Consider the following 16,477-nt stretch of genomic DNA (forward strand, 5'->3'; position numbering starts at 1 on the left):
ACAAGGTATGCAAACTCTTCTTCAGTTCCCACATCTACAAAATGAAGACCATAATACCACCTATCTCACAGAATGGTCATGAAGATTAATAGGAGATAATCCATGGAAAGTGCTTATCACAGTGCCTGGCCATTTTAACTGAAATGTTAGGTATTATGATTGTTTTTATTACTCCGGTTATTATCACTAACAATATTAACATAGCAAAAGCATGCTGGACAGGAAACCGAGGACTTCGGTTACTAGATGAAAGACAACCTCTCTGAGTGCTGGTTTCCTTGTTTTAGTGGGGATAACAAGCCTACCTCCCTGGGTTAATGTGTGATGTGAATGAGATGCTAATGAATATGGAGTGCTTAGCCCAGTGCCTGGCATACAGTATCTGCTCAACACACAAGTGATATCTTTCATAAGTATTCGGGTGATAATAAGTGCATAACTAAATTAACTCAACTACAGAAATGCTAGGAGAGAAATAAACAGGTGCTGTGATTACTGGGGCGGGAAGAAGGGAAGGTCCTACTTGAAAGAGGGGTGGACAGGGAAAGCCTCTCTGAGGTGACATCTGACCTAAGACTTGGGGAACAAGAAAGAGGTGGACATGAAAAAAGCCTAGGGAAAGAGCTAGAATGAAATCTCGATAAGGGAAGGGATTTTTGTCAGTCCTCTTCATTACTAAAGCCCAAAACCCCAGAAAATGCTGGCACAGAACAGGCACTCAGTAACCATGTGTAGAATGAATGAATAAAGACTACTTCTGGCAGAGGGCACAACAAATGTAAAAACTCTGCAGATAAGTACCAGCTTGGCGTGTCCAAAAAGAAGAGAGGCGAGGCCAGCAGGATTGTAGCGCAGTAAGTGGATACAGTGCGGATCGAGTGTAGCAGGTGGGTGGTGTACAGGATAAGGCCAGTGAGGCAAAGCGGGCGGGTAGTGTGAGACAAGGTCAGTGCTGTAGGAGGGGGCCAGATGACATAGGGCACCATCAGTCATGGTTTAAACTGTAGATTCTATTATTCTTTCAAAGAGATGTCACTGAAGGGTTTAGCGGTACAATCTGATCCATTTCTTTAAAGATCACTCTGGCTGCTGTGAAGAGAAGATATTTCAGGGAAACAAGAATGGAATTCAGAGACCATCTGAGAAGCCAATGTGACAAGTGAAGCAAGAGGTAAGAAAGAGGCTTCAATTAGAATAGTGGACTTGTTGATGGGCTGAATATAAGGGATGAGGGAAAAGGAAAACTGTGGAATAATTCTTAGCTTTCTACTTTAGTGAGCAATATATATTTGTGCTATTTACTGAGAAGGGGACAACTGGGGAGGAATAGGTCAGGGAGAAGGGGAATAAAACCCAAAAGTTCTGTTCTGATCTGGCTCCCCTGAGACACCTTGAGTGAGGACTTCACCTAGGAAGCTGGTTATATGAGGGTGTAACTCAGAGGAAGTGGTCCACAAGAGAACTATAAAGGCACAAGTCATCCGTATAAAGATGGTATCCAAAACTAAGGGACAAGATGAAATAATAAGGGTCTTTGGGTCTTTGTTGGGTAATAAGAACCACAGAATTTACCATGTTTCTCTTCTTGTTGGGCTGCCATAAATTTCCAAACTCCACATAAACCTTAAAGGAAAATTATCTTCTTGGAGGTTCTGGATATGATTATCTATCCCTTCTATTTTCCCTCCTCTTCACGGTGTCTAGTCTTCTTTGATCTAAAATCTTTTTTGTAAGTATATGTACTATAAAAAAAAGAAGAACATAAAAATGAGGTAGTGTACAGACAGGCAGAGTCGGGGGACTGGCTCCCACCTACCTTGACTGGTCTTCCATTACAGACACATGACCTTGAGGTTACCTGTGAGTGTGTGCCTCTCTGATAGACTATAAGCCCCTCAAGGACATTAGCCATTTCTCATTCATCTTTGCATTGCTGTGAAATGGAACCATGTCTAGCTCAGAGTAGGCAGGCAACATGTACTAACTGCTTCTGTCTCTTATCTGTAAACTGAAGGGGTTGAGGCCTTGTTCGAATACTCTAAGGCTTGGTTCTAAAATATTTTAAACACAATATACTACGTGACTAAACATCAATCAGCAATATGGACAAATGTTTGGTAAATAAGGGTAAATCTTCAGGGCCTGGATTGGAAGATTTGAAGCGGGAGAAAAAAAAATCAACTAGCTTTGAAAGATGCATAATATTTGGATCCGTGGAAGCACATTTCAAAAAGGAGCCAACAAACAGAGGCAGTAAGGAGTCTATTCTGGCTAGAGGGAAAGTATAAAGGAAAAAGTTTAAGGGCAGGGGAGCTGAATAAACCAGTTAAGGACACAGTATCCTTGAGTGCCAACAGCTCTATGTTTTAGAAACTATTTAATTTCTGAGAACTTCAATGAGATATTTAACCAATATCACACAAATTCAAGGTGTAGGATGCATGAGAAAGGAGAAAAACTGTTAACTTAGTTCAGATGTAAGTTAATAAGAATCTGATAAAAAGGAGGCCACAGGTTCCAAAAAAGTCAGAGTCAACCAAACTTGGTAAGTGATGTGATATGGAGGAAGAGAAAGATGAGAATCAGACTTTAACCTGGGGTTTGGGACCAAAGGGTCAGGAAAATGGTGGTATGACTAACAGAAATCAGGGATACAGCAGGAGGAAGTGATTTTAGTTGAAAGGTAATACCCTCAATTTTAGGCAGAGTAAGTTTAAGATGATAGTAGCCACCGCCTAGCTCCACACTCCCACTCCTTGCAGCATGTGCATGTAATCTGCTAAAGTCCTTGTCAAGAAAAATTTTCCTGAGTAGTACTTCCACATAAATATAATAGAGAAACCCTTCCATATAATAAAATCTATGGTCGCAAAAGCAAATTTCAAAGGATAAAATCATAAATACAAAAATAAAAGAAGTTCTACAAAGCACTGTGATTTCACATTTGGATGTTAAAAAAAATAAAAGCACTATTAAATGAAAAGACGCTCAACATTATTTAGATATGAGAAAACTGTAAATTGAAACCACAATGAGATACCAGTATACAACTATTAGAATGGCTAAAATTGTTTCTTAAATCTAATAATAACAAGTAATGACACGGATGCAGAGCAACTAGAACTCTCAGACATTGTTGCAAAATGGTACAGCCACTTTGGAAAATACTTTGTCAGTTTATTATAAAATTAAACTTATACCTTCTCTATGACCCAGCGATCCCACTCCTAGGTACTTACTCAAGAAAAACAAAAGCATATGTCCATACAAACACCTATATGCAAATGTTGATAGCAGCTCTATTCATAATCATCAAAAACTGGAAACAACTCAAATATGTATCATCTAGTGAATGAATAAACAAATTGTAGTACATTCATACAATGAAATACTACTCAGTAACAAAAAGAAACAAACTACTGGTACACACAAAAACATGAATGAATCTCAAAAGCATCATATTCAGTGAAAGGAGCCAGAAACAAAATGCTATATAATGTCTTATTTTATTTATATGACATTCTGGAAAAGAGAAAACTACAAATATTCTATATTTTAGTTATGGTGGTAATCATAAACATTTGTCAAAACTCATAAAAATTCACACTTATAAAGAGTGAATTTCCCAGTATGAAAATTATTCCTCAATAAAGCCAACTTAAAAAAAAAACTATAGCATCTTAACATTTGCTCAAAGAAAATTGTTAAAGCTTAACATTGTTATCTGAGACTACTCTGAAAAATTCTAGACATTTCTTAACTAGCTAGATTACTGCAAATGTCCTTAACACTGAAAAGAAATAAACCCCGTGCTTTTCCGGCTTTGGGGTTCAAAACATTCCTATGCAGAGATAGGGCGCGAGGATGTTAGAGAGTATGCAGAAACTGTGTGAATGCTGGTTATTGAGACAGTAATACAGTGAGCCTTGTTTGCTGGACAGCTGTTGTTTCATTGTTCTTTTGTCACACACAAAAAAGGAGAGCTGTCAGGCTCATGCAATGTGACCTTCTCATTGGATAGCTATTGCTTCACGCCCAGAAACTGCCTGAGAAATTCATTTTCACATGCACCACACAGAAAATGGTCAAAACAAAACAAACAAAACAACAACCATGAAACACCCAGAAAAATCTATTAAATAAGCTGTACTACTTCTTGAAATCACATGACTTGTAAGAATTATTTCTCAATACTGAATATTCCTTTTAAGAGTAATGTTTTGCTGCATTTTATTATCCTTAGTATATAACCTCAACAGAATATTTCTCAGAGTCCAAATAATTTGTTATTCTTCAAATGACATTTTCTATGAGCACTCTATGATTACTAATTCCATACAATTATGGGAGTAATTCCTTCATTTTTTGTATTATCACATGTCTACCTAGATACTTTGCCCTTTGAAGGTTTGGTCATTTATAAACTATCTTTATTTGAACAAAGGTTTTCAGATTCTTTTGATCATTATCCACCGTGATAAATACATTTTACATTGTGACCCAGTACAGAGGTGTGTGTGAACGCACATGCTCAACACTGAAGTTTTACAAAATAAGACTTCTCCTTACCACAGAAGATGTTCTCTATTTTCTTTTTTTTTATAGTCTTTAAAATGTTGGCAAACACCCACACAATTCATATCATGACCCACAATTTTCAAAATCATTGCACCAGAAGATAAAAACGAATACAGCGAATGGTCTCTGCGTGTCTTCAACACAGGCTTTTAAAATTCACTTAATGTTTGTTTTCAAGCATATGAGCTACCTTCCCCGAAGCTGACTCACAACGTCACCACACTCTGCTCCTTCTCACTGGGGGTTCCTGGGCCTAGTTGGGGTGAGCAGCAAAACACAGAAGGGACAGTCAGAGTCCCATACCCCCTGCCTCTCTCCCATCCTGTCCACCATTATATGGGTGGAAGAGGCCTCGGCCTTCTAAGCCTACAAATATTGAGGGCCTTGCTTTCTTTCCTTTTCCATTTACCTTCATTGCTATTCCTTCACCTCTACACAGACAGACACACACACCAGTGACGTAAAATAAAACTCAACTGGGTGGAAAAAGAGCTGCAATACAGAAGAAAGTGAAGCAAGTTTTCTCCTCGACATCTGAGGATTTCAGCCCTGCCTGCCAGGCTTATTTCCCGGTACCACGGACACCTGAACATATTTAAAAGACTCAATTGATGTACAAATCACACACAAAAAACGTTTTCAATTGTTAATAATTTTGAGTTTTTAAACTGCTGGTCAATATTATATTCTACTACTCCACACTGAAACTATTGGGTATTTATGATAATTAGAGAGAAATTTTATATGAAGATTGGAAAACTTACTTTTAAGGACTCCCATAAGGGAAACTGGACCAACGAGAAAGGAATCTGAAAAGAAAAAAAATCAAATAAATTATGCAGGAAAAATCAGAGCTCGCCTAGTATTACTCTATGAATCTATAATTATTTAGAAACATTATTTCATTTTAACTTTATATATACAACAAAGCTAACATTAAACAATGTATAGGTATGGTATACACAGTTTTGAGAAAACGAGTTAAACTGTAACTGCCGGTAGAGTTCTACTAACTTTTTGAGCCCAAGGGACACAAAATGATGCTGTGAAGCCCTTTTGAAATGGAAAGAGAAGCATGATATGCAGAGGCTCTGGCTATCGAAATGACAAAATAAATATTTCCCATCGCAAGTAATAAAGATTTTAAAGACTTGACGTTTTCCTGCTTAGGAACCAGACCTGTCTACTTGTTAGCAGGCCAGTGTTAAGGTTTAGAAGAGAAACACCACGGAGCGGAAGAGAGATGGAGGGGAAGGCCGAGGGAGAGGGAAGAGTCGGGGAGGCGGAGACAGTAGGCAGGAGGAAGGAGGAGAGAAAAGGAGGGGAGGGGAAGGGAAGGAAAGAAGAACAGGGAGAGAGGAAGAGAGGAGGGGTAAAGAGAGGAGAGAGGGAGGGGGAGCAACGAGGGGAGAGAGAGAGGAAGGAGAGAAGGGGGAGGAGAAAGAAGAAAAGCAGGAGAGGAATGAGGGAGGGCAAGCCAAGTAGAGGGCACGAGAGGGTAGGGGAGAGAGAAAGGAGACAGATAGAGCCACTTGCAAGAGTAAGCAGAGAAACGGACCTGAGGGGCAGAGCATGGGCGTGGGAAGTCAGCACCCCTCAAGGAAGGAACACCTTACCAATGCTGGAGGATTAGAGGGCTGTAAACGGACAGGTGCAGAAGTGGGCCTGAGCGCCTGATTTAGTCCCAAGCACAGTCAGGGAGAAGAGCAATCTGTAGTAATGAAGTATGAGTGAAGATAATCTCCACACTTACATTTAAATGAGTATTTACAGTTAGTTGTTTTATTTCAGTGAATCCTCACAACAACCCTTTAAAACAGGTATTATCACCACCCCCATTTTACAGATGAGGAGAGAGACGGTTCAGAGAAGCTGAATAACTTGCCTAAAGGCACGCAGTTAGGAAGTAAGAAGACCGACAATATGATTCCAGAGCCCTGTCTGACTACTATTCTAGCTAAAATACATCTAAGTGCATTTATCTGCATATAAATTCCCCCACAGTATAATCTATTTGCTTTAAATAAAATTCTAAAATAGAACTCCACCTCCATATTTCCTAAAACAAAAATGCCTGAACTCCAGCAGACCCCACCTACTGACCTACGTAACATCCCCTCACTGCCCAGTGGGCCTGCACTAGGATGCTCCTGCTCACAAGCAGGCCACGGCCCTAGTCCTACTATTCTGTACTCAGGTCAGTTGTGAGTGAAAAAGTAAATGCGGACTTTGAATATTAACAAAATGCATATGGATATCTAAGCGTGTAAGAGTGTGTGTGTGTGTGTGCGTGCACACTAGAGATCACGATTTTGAAGGAATTAATGGGTATTTACCTTCCCAGGAATTAAGGGCATTAAACTACTTCTAAAATATTTATATTTGATCAGAAATTAAGAGTCCAGCATCATCTGTCTTACTCTGCTAGAACAAATGACAGCCCTGGGTTTGACAGCGGCCACAGAAACAAAATCTCCCTGCCATTCAGGCAGGAAATGGCAGTGAGGGAAAAAAATCAGTGTCAATAGACTAGTTTAAGGTGACAAACTACAATCTCACCGAAGTCTGTCACCTTCATAAATAAGCAGCACTCCACCCCGTATGTCAAAGTTCCACAACAGGAGTCAAATTTAGCGGTTTTTGTCACTAAAACACGAAAGTATCTGACACTGTCCATTCTGAAATTGAAGTGCTGTATTTCCAATTAACTTAATTATCTAAACCCAAAAAACGGACTATGTAACAATCCTAAAGGCTTTTCTAGGTTTTTAAAAATTTACAATATGTAATAAAATACCCCAAAAGACTAACAGACAATGGGACTATAAATGATTTTAATTTTCTTCTTTGTACTCTCTTCTCCTAAATGTAAATATATCACATTTTAATAAGAATGTAAATATTTCACACATTTTAAGGTGAAAAAACGCCTTATAATTTACTGCAACAGTCCATGCTAGCATTCTTTACTTCTTGATTAAAATAATTCAGCAAACTGCATTGTATGTTATCAACACTTCTTTGGTACTTAGCAAGTAACATTAGATTTTGAATTCTGTAGATGAACATTTTGCCCATTTTCCTCTATTAAAAGTTGTTCATTAAATTGTTCCTTCAACTTAAAGTAGTAATTTAAAAATCACACATTTGAAATGGCCAAACTATTCCATTGGGTATTTATTTTTAAAAGTGAGCCAACAGTAAATCCCAACTTTACTCTCTAAAACAAGATTAATTGACAGTCTAAGGTAATTAAACGTGCTGTGAATGCTTAAATAATTAAATTTATTTCTGGTTTCCGGTAGTGAAATATCCCTCATAAGACAAACTCCTGATGCGTAAAAATTTTTCAAATATTCTTCAAGCCAAAATCATACTGAATGCGTCTTGTCACTTACAATACGAAGAAACAATAATGAAAATGTGTTTAACACATGTGAAGGAAGGCCTGCCAGCAAACATGGCTCCAGAGCTAACACAAATACTTCCCCAGCTTCTACAGAGCCTGCGCCTGTCACAAAGCTAGCTCCCGCCCCATGTCTGGTTTGGAGTTACATAACAGTGATGTTTCTTCAAAACGTGGAATTTTAAACCCCAAACAGATGTAAGCTGTTATTCTAAAATGTTTTATAGATGAAGAAAATGAATAGCTGCACTCAGAGGTCTTATATTCCAAAACACAACATACCCATTTTATTGCACCAAAAGTTACAAAACGGCTCACTGTAGTGACCTTTTTAATGCCTCCATTTAAGATGTTTTGTTTGAGTAAGGTGGTTAAGACCCAGGGCACTAATAAGTGAGCAGCAGTAAACCCAGCTACCATCAAAGAGGCAGATGTAGAGGGGAAACCCTGCTAAAATTCAACATGGCTTCCGCTAGTAATAACCACAGCAATAATCCTATACAAGAGCGCATGGGAGGACTCCATAAAGCAGATAAAATGAAATCCGGGGGTGCCAGCAGGGAAGAAAGCGTTGGGCATTACTAATGAAATAAAGAATGTACCAAATCACATCATGAGCATGCTTTACCTATCACCAAGTATTGGACTAGAATCATCCTGGAAGCCAATCCACGCTCATAAGCCTGTGACCTTAAAACAAATGACTGTAACCTCATAGTCTTTTAACGAATAATGATGTAATTTAAAATATAACTGAGGGAATATGACTTCTAAGGTATCACTTAGCTTTAAAATTCTATTTTTCAATGGAAAGATCAAATCAGAATAACAATACATTTAAAAAAATAATAAGACTTGATTGTAAGCTGCTATGAACATATTACTACTATGATTGATCCAGGAAGCCAAAGGAACAGGAAAGTACATTTAAAAAGCTATGAAATTGGGGCCGGCCAGGGGGCGAAGCGGTTCAGTTCGCACGTTCCGCTTCTCGGCAGCCTGGGGTTCGCTGGTTCAGATCCCGGGTGCAGACATGGCACCACTTGGCAAAAGCGATGCTGTGGTAGGCGTCCCACATATAAAGTAGAGGAAGATGGGCACAGATGTTAGCTCAGGGCCAGGCTTCCCCAGCAAAAAGAGGAGGATTGGCAGTAGTTAGCTCGGGGCTAATCTTCCTCAAACAAAAAAATAAGTAAGTAAATAAATAAAAAGCTGTGAAAGCTCTTATACTTGGCAGAAATAACCCAAAATTCTCCAGCAATAAGATTTAGAAAAATGACAGAAACTGCTGCTAAGACCTTAAATCAGAAGGGGTTTGAAGAACAGCATGGAATTGGTAGGTCTGCCATGGATATCGGGGTTGGTTCAAGCACTGGCCCATTCTAACTTTCAAGGGATCCTACAAGTGACCCACATGACAGTCTCCTTTTTGTTGCACAACAGCGTCCAAATCTCTGTGCTTGATTTAGGCTTTTCCATTCCAGTGTCGCACAGATAAAGACATTTCTCCTCTTAAATACTCTGCCTTTTCCCATTAAACCCAGTGGTAACCAAGGACAAATGAAGTTGAAGACCTAAAAACCTTTTGCCCCAAAATGACCATTGTCCTTAAATTAAAAAAAAAAAAAGTGAAAATCATTCAAATCTGGTCTGCTAGCATTTGACATACCTGGAAGGAATTCTAACAATAAATATATATGATTTTTAACTTTAACAACTATAATCCATTTACCTGCACGGTACATAGAGAAAAGAACATATACTAATAAAGGAAATTAAGCTTTCCTTTATTCCTTTATTTCGCCTTCTTAAAAGTAGGAAAAACTGAAAGTTAATTAATCCTCAGGTTTATAAAACATACTAAAATTCCTAAAGCATCTTTCTAGAGAAAGTACCAAATGGACATCAGAGTATCAAAATCTAATGTAGAAAAGGAAAAGCGTATGAGCAGTTTGATTCTCAAGTAAATCTATTAGATCTCAAAGGCAGGAGCCTTGAGAGCATCAAAACTTACTAGAAAGCTACAGTAAGCAAAACTGGTGGTAGCACCAACAGAGTCACATAGACCAATGGAATAGAATAGGGAGCCCAGAAATAAACCCTTGCATACATGGTCAAACGATCTTTGACAAGAGTGCCAAGACCATTCAATGGTGAAAGAACAACCTCTTTAACAAATGGTGCTAGGAAAACTGGATATTCACATGTAAAGGAATGAAGTTGGAGCCTTACATTACACTATATACGAAAATTCAGTCAAAATAAATTGAAGATCCAAATTTAAGACCTAAAACCGTAACACTCTTTGAAGAAAACAGGGGAAAATCTTCCTGACCTTGGATTTGGCAATGATTTCTTGGATACGACGCCAATTCACAGGCAACAAAAGCAAAACTAGACAAATGGGACTACATCAAAATTTAAAACTTCTGTGTACCAAAGGACACAATCAACAGATTGGCAAGGCAACCTACAGAATAGGAGAAAATATTTGCAAATAATATATCTAATAAGGGATTAATATTCAGAATATATAAAGAACTCCTACAACTCAACAACAAAAAAACCCTCAATTTTAAAAATGGGTGAAGGATTTGAAAAGACATTTCTCCAAAAGAGATAGACAAATAGCCAACAAGCATACGACAAGATGCTCAACATCACTAATGATTAAAGAAATGCAAATCAAAAGCACAATGAAACATTACCCATTAGGAAAGTACCATCAAAAAAGCCCAGAAAATAAGAAGTATGGGCAAGGATATGGAGAAACTGGAACTCTTGTACTCTATTGCTGGAATGTAAAATGGTGCAGTCGCTTGGAAAACAGTATGGTGGTTCCTCAAAATTAAAAAGAGAATTACCATATGATCCAGCAATTCCACTTCTGGGTACATACACTAAAGAATTAAAAGCGAGGTCTCAGAGAGAGATTTATACATTCATATTCACAGTAGCATTATTCACAATAGCCAAAAGGTGGAAGCAATCCAAGTGCCCACTGATAGATGAATGGATATACAAAATGTAGTATATACATACAATGGAATATTATTCAGCTTTAAACAAGGAAATTCGGACATGCTACAGGATGGATGAAATTGAGTACATTATGCCAAGTGAAACAGGCCAGAACAAAATAACAAATATTGTATGATTCCACTTCTATGAGGTAGCTAGAGTAGTCAAATTCATAGAAACAGAAAGTAGAATGGTGGCTGCCAGGAGGCCAGAAGAAGGGAATAGGGAGTTATTGCTTAATGGGTACAGAGCTTCAGTTTTGTAAAATGAAAAAGGTTTTGGAGAGTGGTTCACAACATGTGAAAACGCTTAATACAACTGAATTGTACACTTAAACAAGGTTAAGCTGGTAAATGTTAGGTGTATTTTACCACAATTTAAAAAAAAATTTTTTAAAGATACTGTTAATAAAAAGGCAAGCTACAGAATGGAAGAAAATATTGCGAAACATATATCTGACAAAAGACTTCTAGTCAGAATACATAAACCTTTCAAAACTCAATAATAAAAACTAATAACCCAATTTTTTAAATGCACAAAAGATTTGAAAAAAGCACTTCACGTAGAAAAATATACAAATCACTAATATAAGCACATAAAAAGTTATTCAACATCATTAGTCATCAGAGAAATGTTAATTAAAACACACAGGCTGGTGGTTCCTCAAAAAGTTAAACACAGAATTACCATACAACCCAGCAATTCCACTCCTAGATACATAGCCAAAATAATTGAAAACAAGGACTCAAACAGATAATTGTACACCAGTCTTCACTGCAGTATTATTCAAAATAACCAAACAACTCAAGTGTCCATCAACATACAGATGGATAGACAAAAGGTGGTATAGCCATACAATGGAATCTTCTCAGCCATAAAAAGGAATAAAGTTATGAGATGGGCTACAATATGGATAAACCCTGAAACCAGACTAGGTTAAACAAGCCAGACACAAAAGGCCAAATACTGCATCATTCCACTTATATGAAACAGCCAGTACAGGGAAACTCAGAGACAAACTAGACCAGAGGTTGCCTGGGCTCAGGGGAGAGGAGAGTAGGGACTACTGCTTAATGAGCAAAGAGCTTCTGTTTGGGGTGAGGAAAAAATTTTGGAAGTAGATAGTAGAGACAGTTTTACTACATCGTGAATGACACAGAAGTGTACACTTAAAGTGATTGAAACGGCAAATTTTATATTGTATCTATTTTACCACAATTTAAAAACTATTTTTTAAAAAGCACATATTGAAGTGCCATTATACAACCACTAAAACAGCTGAAACAAAAAAAAAAGACTGAAAAAAAAACAAATAATGGTAAAGATGTGGAACAACCACAACTCTCATATTTTGCTGGTGGGAACTTAGGACGATCACTTTTTACTTTTTTTTAAAGATTGGCCCTGAGCTAACATCTGTTGCCAATCTTCTGGGGTTTTTTTCCTCCTCTTTTCCTCAAAGCCCTCCAATACACAGTTGTAAATTCTAGTTGTAGGTCCTTCTAGTTCTGCTATGTGGGACGCTGCCTCAGCATGGCTTGATGAGCGGTGCTATGCCCATGCCCAGGATCCGAACCGGCAAAACCTTGGGCTGCCAAAGTGGAGCATGTGAACTTAACCACTATCCCACAGGGCTGGCCCCAACAATCAGTTTCAAAAGCGGTTTGCTATGTTTTTGATCGAGAAATTCCACTCGTAGGTATTTATTCAAAAGCAATGACAAGGGGCCGGCGGCACAGTGGTTAAGTGCACACGTTCTGCTTCAGCAGCCCGAGGTTCGCCAGTTTGGATCCTGGGCGTGGACACGGCACCGCTTGGCATGCCATGCTGTGGTAGGCTTCCCACATATAAAGTAGAGGAAGATGGGCATGGATGTTAGCTCAGGGCCAGTCTTCCTCAGCAAAAAGAGGAGGATTGGCAGATGTTAGCGCAGGGCTGATCTTCCTCAAAAGAAAAGAAAAAAGCAATGACATTATATGTCCACTGTAAGATCTGTCATCACAATAGTTAATGTTCAAAAATAGGAAAGAAGCTTGCAAATTGTTATAGTCATACAATGGAACATTAGGAATAATATGGAAAGAACTACTGATACATGCTATAACATTGATGATCCTCGCATACATTATGCTGAGCAAAAGAAGTCAGACATAAAGAGTTCATACTGTATGATTCTATTTACATAAAGTTCTAAAAAAAGGCCAAACTAACCTGAGTGGGCAGACTGACTGGGATGGGATTCCAGAGAACATTCGAGGGATACAGCACAGCACAACCAGAGGGACCTACAACTAGAATATACCACTATGTACTGGGGGGATTTGGGGAGAAAAAGCAGGAAAAATAAGAAAGATTTAATCCTGCTGCCAGGGGTCTATAAACACTACTTGTGCAGTGAAGTTATGCTATCAAGAATTACTGGGTCAGCCCCGGCTGCCTAGTGGTTAAGTTTGGCGTGTTCCACTTCAGCAGCCCAGGTTTGGTTCCCAGGCGTGGACCTACACCACTCATCTGTCCATGGCCATGCTGTGGCAGCAGCTCACATACTAAAAGAGGAAGACTGCCAGATGTTAGCTCAGGCGAATCTTCCTCAGCAAAAAAAAAAAAGGGAATTACCAACATATGTTTCACTTAGCAGAATATGAGGTCATAAGTGGATACAAGTTGTGCCCTATCTGAAAAAAATGGAACTATTTTTCTTAGTTGGGATTCTTAAGAAATAAAATTAGCACTTTTTAAAGTTCTCCATTTAATTCAGGAAAGTTAAAAAAAATCTACCTTCTCATAAATATACACACATACACATATATATACATGCACACTGATTCCTTCAGTGATTCATTTATCTTCACTGGCTTCTTTAATGAACTGTGGATCACTCCACAATTCTTAACAATAATCACTCAGCAATTAGGATGATTTTTGCTAATGAAACCTGAAATTTTCTTTTGGCGCATAAGAAGCAAATGAAGAAGCTCATTTTCAATTCTACACAGAGTCATTTCCAATATGTTAAGCAGCGTTGATTTAAGTCTTCTAAGAAAACAGCCAGAGAGCAGTTGAGGGAGGTGCTTGAGACTCAGAAATTTCAAAACCAGAACTCCTGTCAAGATGTTAGAACTCTGGCACAGGGTCAGGAAACAGATGTTTTCAGTTGGAATTTGCATGCAACTTTAATCCCTTACAAAATATAGTCAGGCTGTTCTTAAGATCTTTTTCTGCAGCTGAGAATGGCATTAGCATGTGTAGTTCTTTCCCACCTACAATTCGTTGCTTCCTGTCCAGCCAGCACATTTTAACTCTTTACTCAGGAAGCAAAAAAGAGGGGTGAGTAAAAATGAGTAACCAACCCCTCAAGAAGTCCTACAAAAGAAACTAGATTACTTATTATTCCATCAATTATCCTTGTTAACTAAAGGCACATACTCATCTATCCAGGTTTTCCCCATTTCTAAAGCAATTTATTTCTTGGTCATAAAGGTGTTCTAATTGATGGTTTCCCAAACTCTAAAAATTAAAAAAAAATTTAAAAGACTAATCAGGAGCAATAAACATCTCAACTAATATTCAAATCATTTGTATGGACAGATTCTTTGGGCATTTATGCAAAATTACTTGAAAAGAATCATGAAAAATAAAAATAAGTTTCTACAGTGTTACGCCATGTGGGTAGCTCACTTGCTTGCTCCCTCTCTCCCTCCTGCCTACCTCCTTCCCTCTCTCAGCACCATCTCCCAACCTCCCCAAAATAATCCAGTAGGATTAAAAGCATATTTGACATAAAGTGACACCAAGGAGGCACTGACCAATGTATAGTATATACAGAAGAAAGAAGGGGCTGCAAGACCAGAAGAAAAGCTGACAGTAAGCTTGATGAGGGCAGGATGACAGTGGTGTCTAGCTTGCTTCTCATCACATCCTAGTGTCTGGCATAACGGAGTGCTCAATAACTATTTATTACATGAATGAGTGAAGGAAAAGCAAAGGAATGAAAGAAGAGAAAGTAGGGAGTAATGCTGGTGGCAGAATTAGAGTAGAAACGAGGTCTTTTGGCTCATAGCCCAATGAATACTCTTTCTACTTATCAACTATTGATTTACAAATATTTGTTAGAATAATGTTCTGAGAGCCGAATAATAAGAAAAAAGAAAAGTGAACATCAGGTATATACAAATGGGATAAAATACAAAAGTAGATCCCATTTGTTATATTTGTTAAAGTCAAAATGTCAGATAAATATGCATACATATACTTCTACATATTCCAGGAAATAGATGCTTTGGAAAGTCACTCTATGCTTCTCCAGTTAACTCCTATTTACCTCTGTTTGAATGAATGAATCTCTTATTCACTTATGACAATAGAAAACAGCATTAAAGCCCAGGTGTTGGGAACTCTATAATCTACTTTGTACAACTAGAGAAGCCAGACCCGGGGGTCTGGTGGTTAAGATTTGGCATCCTCACCAGCATGGCCCGTGTTCATCTCCTTGTCAGGGAACCACATCACCCCTCTGTCTGCGGTCATACTGTGGTGGCTGCATGTTGCTGTGATGCTGAAAGCTATGCCACCAGTATTTTAAACACCAGCAGGGTCACCCATGGTGGACAGGTTTCAGCAGAGCTAAACTAGGAAGAAGGACCTGGCCACCCACTTCTGAAAAAATTGGCCATGAAAACCCTACGACTAGCAGCAGAGCATTGTCTGATACAGCGCCAGAACGTGAGAGGATGGCACAAAAAGACCGGGCAGGGTTCCGCTCTGCTGTCCACAGGGTCGCTAGGAGTCAGAATCGACTAGACAGGCACTAACAAAAAAACAATGAGAGAGAAGCCGTGCTTCCAGAAGAGTAATTTTGGGTAGAATTTAGGGCATTAAATAAATGAGTGTAATAAATTGCCACAAGACATTGCCCCCAATTTACTGGTTTCCTTTTCCTCAGTTCTGTTATGTGGGTTCGGTCCTATTATATAATTAGTGAACACTCTACCACAAGTAATTAGTGTTTAACCATAATTATAATACTAATTTATGCATATTACCCAATTAAGAAATTAATTAGGAGAGATAGGAAATAGACTTTAGGGTTTGATACAGATTTTAGAAGATGATAGGAAAAATAAAAATTATATAATAAAAGGAGGAACAAGAAATTAAACCAGATTTTATCAGTCAGCTTGCTGCAGTACCAAACAACCCTCAAATCTCAGTGACATGTAACAACCTTGTTTTTCCCTCTCATGTCACATGACAGCCACAGGCTGGCTATGGCTGCCCTCAGGCTGTGGCTTTTGCTCCATGTATCTTCTCATTTCAAGACCCAATCAGAAGCCATTTTCAAGGCAAAAGGTAGAAGGAAGAGGACTGAAAGAAACGTATTACACCTCTTAAAGCTCTGTTCAGAACTAGAACACTGTCACTTACACATTTCACTGACCAAAACAGTCATGACACCAAGCCTGACCATGGGAC

General features: G+C 38.5%; 1 protein-coding gene across 3 annotated transcripts in view; it reads right to left on the reverse strand.

Annotated features, from left to right (window-relative positions):
• The window catches only part of SLC25A26 (solute carrier family 25 member 26), a 149,157-nt gene that overhangs the window by 31,373 nt on the left and 101,307 nt on the right, over positions 1-16,477 (reverse strand). For all 3 annotated transcript variants that reach the window (XM_001916278.5, XM_023620114.2, XM_023620113.2), the window contains one exon: positions 5,343-5,387. In XM_001916278.5, coding sequence (XP_001916313.3) covers positions 5,343-5,387 — 45 coding nt within the window. The remainder of the gene's footprint in view (positions 1-5,342; positions 5,388-16,477) is intronic.

This window comes from Equus caballus, chromosome 16, assembly GCF_041296265.1.
Source record: "Equus caballus isolate H_3958 breed thoroughbred chromosome 16, TB-T2T, whole genome shotgun sequence".
NCBI classification, from domain to species: domain Eukaryota; kingdom Metazoa; phylum Chordata; class Mammalia; order Perissodactyla; family Equidae; genus Equus; species Equus caballus.